At 50.5% G+C, this 9098-nt stretch overlaps 1 protein-coding gene across 1 annotated transcript in view; it reads left to right on the top strand.

The window, feature by feature from the left end:
• Positions 1–9092, top strand: part of KIFC1 (kinesin family member C1) — a gene marked incomplete in the record, with an annotated part of 25512 nt that extends 16420 nt beyond the window's left edge. Inside the window, 6 exon segments of the mRNA XM_027770215.1 lie at positions 7–93; positions 755–1534; positions 2103–2393; positions 2491–2564; positions 2668–2743; positions 8581–9092. Of these exon segments, the coding sequence (XP_027626016.1) occupies positions 7–93; positions 755–1534; positions 2103–2393; positions 2491–2564; positions 2668–2743; positions 8581–8625 (1353 nt within the window).
• Positions 9093–9098: the final 6 nt, after the last annotated feature.

Raw genomic sequence — 9098 nt, 5'->3', positions numbered from 1 at the left:
ACGCAGGAGGGCCTGGTGCAAAAGCTCCAGAAAGAACAGCTGGAATGGCAGGAGGAGCGGAGGGGCCTGACCTCCCAGCTGGAGGAACAGGAGGTAAGGGCTGGGCTCTCCTCAAAGGCTGGACCCCCTTTCCTGGCAGAGGCCATGCCACAGTCCCTAGCAGGGCCCCCTGAAGTGTCTGGGCTCAGGACCTCGCTGTTTGTGTCTGGCAGGGAACCGCTGCCCTTCTCCTGTCTCTGCCCAGCCTACTCCTGACTGCGTCTTGCTTTCTTTCCCACTTCTCTCTGTCCTGGATCCTGTTTTCATAGCTCCTGCCTAGATCTGTGTCTTCTAGCTAGCCCCCCTCTTTTCAGGTCCCCTTGCTGATCACAAAGCCCCTTGTACGCTCATCCCTCTTCCTGTGCCCGCTCTCCTCCCCCTAGCTGAGCACCACCTGAATCGGACCACTGGTAGCCAAAAATGATCCAGGTGCCCTCAGGCAGCTTTCGGACAGGCTTTTCTTTCTGGAATGCTGTTTCTGTATCCCATCCTTCCTTTGGTCTACACTGTGCTTTGGGCTGTTGGCCTCGGCAGCACCTCCTGTGGCCCTCCTGGATGTTCCTAGCATTCCCGTCTGACTTCCAGGATCTCCTACTTTCTGTCCCTTCACCCGACTGTGAGGCCTGTGGGGGCAGAGACCCCACCTGCACCCACCTGGCCCCATGACTTGTTCTTGGCTGCATCTCACCTTTTGTGCCTGTTCTGTTCCGGGCAGAGGAGGCTCCAGGCATCAGAAGCAGCTCTGTCAAGCAGCCGAGCAGAGGTGACGTCCTTGCAGCAGGAGGTTGCAGCCCAGGCCACCTTACTGGAGGAGCGGGAAGAACGTCTCCACGGGCTGGAGATGGAACGCCGTCGGCTCCACAACCAGCTGCAGGAACTGAAGGGCAACATCCGCGTATTCTGCCGGGTCCGCCCCGTCCTTCCAGGGGAGCCCACCCCAACCCCTGGCTTCCTTCTGTTTCCCCCTGGCCCTGGTGGGTCTGCCGATCTTCCAACCCACCTTAGCCTCTTCCGGTCTGATGAACGGCGTGCAACCCTGAGCGGGGCACCAGCCCCTACCAACCGCCACGACTTCTCCTTTGACCGAGTGTTCCCGCCAGGAAGTGGGCAGGACGAAGTGTTTGAAGAGATCGCCATGCTTGTCCAGTCAGCCCTGGATGGCTACCCAGTGTGCATCTTTGCCTACGGCCAGACGGGCAGTGGCAAGACCTATACAATGGAGGGTGGGCCTGGAGGAGACCCCCAGTTGGAGGGGATGATTCCCCGGGCCCTACGGCACCTCTTCTCCGTAGCCCAGGAACTAGGCTGCCAGGGCTGGACCTACAGCTTTGTGGCAAGCTATGTAGAGATCTACAATGAGACTGTCCGAGACCTGCTGGCCACTGGGGCCCGGAAGGGCCAAGGAGGCGAGTGTGAGATTCGCCGCGCAGGGCCAGGGAGCGAGGAGCTTACTGTCACCAATGCCAGATATGTCCCTGTCTCCTGTGAGAAAGAGGTGAGGACCCATGGGCACTGGAGCTGGGGAATGGAAAGCAGTGGACAGGGTGCCACAGAGGGAGGTGGGTGGAGAAAGAGCAGGAGAAAACTGAAGGACGGAGGGCAGGTTGGAAGGCAAGGCCACCACATTCCATGAGGCTGGTTACTGCAGCCTTAACCAGGGAGGAGGAGGAGTGACGTAGCTGCTGAAGGGGCAGGGTCACCAGCCTCTGCCAGCCGCACCCCAGGTCTCATTTCCTGCTTGAGCCTTGCTCAGTTCACCCTAGCCACGTCAGCCTGCTGGCTGTTCTCAGCCCACTAACCACAGTCCCATCTGGGCCTTGGCCTGAACGCTCTTCTGGAGAGCGCAAGGCAGTGAGGCCGTCCTCTAGCTGTCTTCTAAACTTGCACCTCCCACTCACCTTCACGTACTCCTTATTCTTGGACCATTGTCCTCCCTCCATTCTCAGACACACTGCGTCTGACTTATTTTGTCTCCTCAGTAGAAGGGAGGCAGGGGCTGTACGTGGCATCGCCGTGCCCTCATCTGCTCTCTGCCTTTGCCCCTTGCCGCTGTCCATCTCCAGGTGGAGGCCCTGCTTCAGCTGGCCCGTCAGAATCGGGCTGTGGCCCGCACGGCTCAGAACGAGCGGTCGTCGCGCAGCCACAGTGTGTTCCAGCTGCAGATCTCTGGGGAGCATGCTAGCAGAGGCCTGCAGTGTGGGGCTCCCCTCAGCCTCGTAGACCTGGCCGGGAGTGAGCGGCTAGACCCCGGCTTAGGTCTCGGACCCGGGGAGAAGGAACGCCTTCGCGAAACACAGGCCATCAACAGCAGCCTGTCCACACTGGGGCTGGTCATCATGGCCCTGAGCAACAAGGTGGGAATGGGCGCAGGGGTAGTGGACCCAGGGCTGGGTGGGGTCGGCCTTGCAGAACCCGTTCTTTCCTGACCCCCGTCTTCCCTCCACCCTCTAGGAGTCCCATGTGCCTTACCGGAACAGCAAGCTCACCTACCTGCTGCAGAACTCTCTGGGTGGCAGCGCCAAGATGTGAGGGAACAGGACAGATGGCTGGGGTTGGGTAGGGGCTGGGATGTTGGGGTGAGGCCCTGAAAGGCCACTAACGCTGGAATTGGGGCTCTTCTCTCCACAGGCTCATGTTTGTGAACATTTCCCCCCTGGAGGAGAACGCCTCTGAGACTCTCAACTCTCTCCGGTTTGCCTCCAAGGTGTGATTACCACCACGCTCGGGCCCTGTCCAGGCCCCTGGGTAGTTGTAGGCTCCTCTGTCCCCATCCCTTCTGTCCTCTCGAACGTTTATCCAGAAAGGATTTATATTCACCAGGCGCCTGAGACACTACACACCTGCTTCCATTTTTTAACTATTGACTTTTGAAGTAAGTTTTTTTTTTTTAAGAATTATTTTCTTATTTAACTTTATTTATTTTACATTGACCAGAAAGGGACAGAGTGAGAGAGGGGGCAGTGGTGAGAAAGCAAGCCGCCAGGTCCAGGACTCGAACTGCAGTCAGCCAGCCATGTGGGAGTCCAGCACCCTTAACCACCACACCACCTGCTGGCCCTGAAGTAAGTTTAAAAACAAAACAAAACAAAACAACAGGTGACTAGGGACTAGGGGCAGGTTGGCGGCATGGAGGTTAAAGGTGGTTGGAAGCCACATGGCCTACTACAAGGTTCAGGTCCCAGACCTGGTGGCTTGAAAATCACGCCCAAACTCTCAGAGAATGGAGAAGGATTGTGGCATGGCCATCCGCCTGGGGTGGGGGTGCTTTCTCACTTGCTCTCCCGTCTCTTCTGGTTGAGTGCTTGTGTCCTATAGCACAACTTTTAAAAATGTCTGTAGAGAGGTGACTGAAAGGCCACAGCTAGAGCGAGAGCTACTGTCTACTGTACACAACGCAGGGAAGTCAGCTGCCTTCCCACCCTCTCCACCCCCATCCCTGTCCGTAGAGGCTTTTATCATTTCTCATTGTATTTGTCCTTCCAAGGTTTCTTTTCGCAGGTCTAAGTTATGTGCATGTTTCCTACTCCCCTCTTGGTTTAAAAGGCATTTCTCTTCCTCTCATATATATGTAGTTCTGCACTTACTTGGCTTAACGAAACAACCCCAAGATTCTCCTCCATCAGCACACAGAGGTCCTCCCGTAGGACGCCTGCCTAGGACCCCACCGTGTAGGTCATCAAAACTTACCCACCAGTTCCCTCTGCTGGACACTTGGATTATTTCCATGCTTTTTCTGTTAGAAACAAGGCCATGTTGACTATCTTCTACCTAAGTCATTTGTACTTTTAAGTTACATCTAACAATCTAGGGAAATATTCCTTGAAATAGAGTTGCTGGATCAAAGGAGACTTACTGGGTTTTTCAGACTACTTCAAATAGCATATATTCAGGCTCCAGCCACCCCCACAACCACCACCGTGAGGGTCAGTGAGCGGCCATGAATTCTTGAGATTTATGCTCCCCCCACTAGAGTTAAGGACGTCAGAAAGTTCTACTTTCTGCCTCTTGGGATGAGCCTTTCTCCGGTTCTCCCTTTTCTTGACAGCATAGCCCTCCAATGGGTTCCGGCTTTATTCAGGGTCTCATGAGCTCTGTCCTGCTGTCCTTGTGCTTCCTCCTAATTAGCATGGGTTACTGCCACGGCGTTTCCCTGGTCGTCTGCTTTGATCAGGACTTCCTTTGCTATCTTGCAAAGTCTATTAAAACTGTAGGGATTTTTCCAACTTACTATTATATAAACATTCCATGTGCCCAATAATATGAACTCTTTTCTTAAGAATTACTTACTTTATTCATCATCGTCATTAATTTGCTACAGCGCACACACATGCACCAGAGAGAGAGGGAAAGTGAGAGAGCAAGCCTCCAAGTCTCGAACCAGGATCAGTCTTATGGGAGTCTAGCGTCTTAACCACCACAGCACCTGCTGGGCCCTCAACCGTTTTCTTTTTTTTTTTTTTCTTAATTATGAGAGGGCACGTGTGCAATCCCTTCTCCATTTCGCCATCCTGTCAGGATTTTAGGCACATATGCATATGTACCCAACATGATTTTCAAGCTGCCAGGGCTGAGATTCGAATCTTGGTCGACTGTGCGGGCCGTCTCTCTCAACCACTAGTCTAGGGGCCAGCCCTAATACCCAGTTTACACTTCAGAAATATCTTTTATACATTAGGTTTATGCAGATCAGGACCCAAGCAGAGGCTACCATTTCATTTCATTGAAATCTCTTAAATTACTTTTAATCTATAACACTCCCCCACAAACACACACTTTCATGATGTTTATTGAATAGGGTCATTTGTCCTATAGAATATACCATATTCTGAATTTTGGCTGGTGCTTCCTCTTCTTTCCATACCTTTTACTACCTGGTAGTTAGATTGAAAGGTTTCATTAGATTTGAATCGGAATCAATTTTTTTTTAATGTATAATTACTTTTTAAAAGAATTATTTAATTTTATTCATTGTCATTATTTTATTATTATTTTTTAAGTTGACAAGAGAGAGTGAGGGAAAGTGAGGAAACAGGCTGCCAGGTCCAGGAACATGAACTGTGGTCAACAGTGTGTCTGGGAGTCCAGCTGCCTTAACCATCACGTCACCTGCTGGCCCCTATATAATTATTTATTTAACTTAATTTTATTATTACTTTTTAACTTGACCAGAGAGACGGGACAGTGGGGAGTGCGACAGCAAATCACCAGGTCCAGCACTCCAACCATGGCTGACCATGTGGGAGTCTAGCATCCCAACCATCATGCCATCTGCTGGCCTTCAGAATTAAATTTAGCAAGAAAAATTGATAGTGCAGTACATACCCTATTGTGTCATACCGGGATGCATCTAATATCTAGTGTTTTTTTTGAATTTTGCCAGATGGGCCAGCTAGGGAGTGTGATAGTTAAGGCAGCTGGGTCTCACATGGATGAGCCACTGTGCAGTTTGAATCCTGGATCTAGCTCTTGAAAAACATGCCAGGCCCATGTGCATGCATTCCCAAAATCCTGAGAGGAGAGTGGAAGAGTAGGGATTGTGGCTTGATCATCCCCCCCAGGGAGTGCTTTTTAACTTATTTTTTAGGACTTTTGCTATATATAGGGTGTGTGCTCTCACCAGAGACACAGAGGGAGAGAGAAAGAAAGTGAGAAATCACACCCCAGTGAGGATGTCCATGCTGCAATCCCTTCTCTTCCATTGTCCTCTCAGGATTTTAGGCATGCATGCACAGTGCTGATATGAGTTTCAAGCTGCCAGGTCTGAGACTCAAACCACAGTCGACCATGTGGGAGTCCAGTACCTTTACTATGCCATCTCCTGGCTCCCCACTCCCTGCAAGAAATTTATTTTAAAAATTAATTTTAGGCTGGCGGGTGGCGTGGTGGTTAGGAGCGCTGGACTTCCACGTGGCCAACCACGGTTTGAGTCCTGGACCTGGCAGCTTGCTTTCTCACTTTCCTTCTCTTTCTCTATCCCTCCCTGGTCAAATTGAAATAAATTAAGTTAAATAAAATAATTCTTTAAAAAGAAATAACAAAATATTGCCAGAGGGTGCATGCACTTGCCAGATTCAGAGGGAGAGGGAGGAAGCACTCTCCTTCCTGCCCCCAGGAATGGTCAGGCTGCTGTTCTTACCCACCCTTTTCTCCATCTTTTTGGGATTTGGGGTGGGCACATACAAGTGCCTGGAGTGCCCATATCCAGGATTCAGACTGTGCAGTTGGCCATGTGGGATCCTGCTGCCTTAACCAGGAGCAGGGTGGACCATGGAGAACAACTATGGGCCACAGAGCCAGCCCATAGCTATTCTACTTTTAATGACATAAGTACTCCTTATATTTGGATGTTGTTGCCTCATCTTTCCATTTAGAAGCACCCCGTTTGGGACCAGCAGATGGAATAATGGTTGTATCACTGGACTCCCACATAGGGGAGTACCACTGTTCGAGAACCAGACCCAGTGGCTTAAAACGCACTCTGGGCGTGTGTGCCCAAAATCTCAAGAAGAGAATGGAGAAGGGATTGCAGTATGGTCATCCCCAGAGGGGTGACTTCTCATTTTCTGTCTCTCTGAGCTCATGCACCCAAAGGCAAAACACCTCTTAAAAAATAAAATGAAGGGGTCCCCACCAAAGCCAGATCTGACATAGCCAACTGTGGCTTAAATCTTGGCCTCTGCTGCTCGTAAAAGGTGCAGTGCACGGGGCAGGCAGGTGCCATGCTGGTTAAGGTGCTGGGCGCCCCACAGCTGACCGCCGCGGTGTGACTCCCAGACCTAGTAACTTGCTTTCCGCACTTTCCCTCTGTATCTGGACAGCACACCCTGTAACAAATCTTTAAAAAGTAACAATAAATTCTTTAAAAAAAAAAAAAAGGAAACATTTCCTGTAAGTTATTGAATGGTATGTGCCCTCCTACCAATTGAAAAAAATACCATTGACTTTTGGGAACCAGCAGTTAGTGTAATGGCTTTGTCGCTGGATGCCCATGTAGTTGACCACAGTTCGTGTCCCGGACCCGGTGGCTTAAAACTCACGCTGGGTGCGTGTGTGTGTGTGCCCAAGATCCCAAGAGGAGAAAGGAGGAGAAGGGATTGCCGCGTGACCATCCCCCCGGGGGGGTGATTTCTCGCTTTCTGTATATGTCTCTCTCTGTCTGTCTGGTGAGCGCATGCGCCCTATAGCGAAAACCTAAAAAAAAAAAAAAAAAAAAAAACCATTGACTTTAAAAAAAAATCTTTTAAAGATGTTTGCTATAGGGCACCTGGTTTGCCAGAGAGAAAAACATTGAGAGGGAAAGTGAGAAATCACCCTACCCACACAGCTTGGATGGCCAGGCTGCAGTCCCTTCTCCATTCTCCTCCTGGGATTTTTGACACGCATTTGCACACACCCAGTGTGACTGTCAAGCAGCTGCCAGGTCCAAGACTTGAAGCACACCCACCATGTGGGAGTCCAGGGCCTTAAAACACTATGCTACCTGCTGGGCCCCTCCACTGTTTTTTTTTTTTTTTTTTTGACTAGAGAGTGATAGAGCGAGAGAGGGAAAGAAAGTGAGAAAGAAAGCCACCAGGTCTGGGACTCCAACCTTGGCCAAGTGGGAGTCGAGCACCCTTATCTACCATGCCACCTGCCGGCGCCCTCTATTGACTTTTTTAATCTAGTGGTTTTTGTCAAACAAACAATCATACATAGACCCATTATTTCATTAGAAGGTGATTATCTACCTGGTTCTGCATTTATTAGTCAGAACCTTGGCCAAGTGGGAGTCGAGCACCCTTATCTACCATGCCACCTGCCGGCGCCCTCTATTGACTTTTTTAATCTAGTGGTTTTTGTCAAACAATTTTACATAGACCCATTATTTCATTAGAAGGTGATTATCTACCTGGTTCTGCATTTATTAGTCAGGGTTCTTCTATGAAGAACTTTCCCTGTCCATTTACTCTGCGATAGACCAATACTGGATTCTTTAAGTACTATGAGTTGAAGCATTCAAAGGTGACTAGTGAGTTTTATTCAAGGTATTACTTTATAGAAGCTTTATGCATTTGGTGTCTGTCAGTCCTTCGCAGCTGTTATTCTGATGCTTAAATTATCCCATCTTTGGCAGGAGCTTCTTCAAGTTGATTGCATGTCCTTTACACGGGCCCCAGGTGTTTTCAGATTCGTTTTGTACATTTTCTCCTCAGACTTAGAGTGGTCCATTGGCTAAGGAGCCCTCGTTTCTAAGTGGGTATTTTGTCTAGGCTAAGTGCTTTTATAGTGGGAGTTGCGGGATTGGAGTCCCTAGTCCAGTGGATTACTGGAAATGCAAGTCTTCTCTCTTCGTTTCTGTATCTTCCAGCCAGGCTTCCACCTCCTCTCAGCCTTTTCACCTGCAGGCCTCAGTGCAGAGGTGAACCTTAACAGGAACCTGCCCCCTGCGGGGCTGCCCTTATTTCAGCATTCCCTGAGGGCAGCCCTGCAGGGGGGTGAGAGATCTGGGGAGTATTCTTTTGGTTACTCTGCAAACTTACTGTGTCTAACGCCCTTCTTCAGGTGAACCAGTGTGTCATCGGTACTGCCCAGGCCAATCGGAAGTGAAGCCGGATCCAGATCCTGTGTGTGGGGCGGGGAGGGGGTAGAGGGAGGTGCTGGAGGATACCTTATTGGGGGGAGCTATGTACCAGGGCCTATCAAATAAAGAACAGTTGCTTTTTCTTTTTTAAATAAAGGTATTAGTGGTTACTCAAGGAGGAAGAGATTCTTCGTTTCCATATAAAGATGGGCGCTGTGGATGCGTCCACTCTGCCATGGGTCTGTGTTTTGGGGGACGAGTGCGGGCTATTCTTAAGCTCTTCCGGTTCTGTACCCTGGTCTGTCGTCATTCCCTGTAGACCCCACCCTGCCACCATTCAGTTGTGCGCTCTCAGCGGTCACCAAGTTTCAGTCTTCTGCAGGCCGCCTGGGCAGGTGCAGGACCGCTCTCTTGGGAGTGGAAAGGGGGACGTTGCCCGGGGCGGGGCCGAGCGCACTCCCGCCCTCCCCCTGCCTCGGCGTTCGAACGGCCGGGGCTC

This window comes from Tupaia chinensis, unplaced genomic scaffold (assembly GCF_000334495.1).
Source record: "Tupaia chinensis unplaced genomic scaffold, TupChi_1.0 Scaffold000116_1, whole genome shotgun sequence".
Taxonomy (NCBI): Eukaryota; Metazoa; Chordata; class Mammalia; order Scandentia; family Tupaiidae; genus Tupaia; species Tupaia belangeri.
Note: the sequence above shows the minus strand (reverse complement) of the source record. Positions and strands in the feature narration are given on the sequence as shown.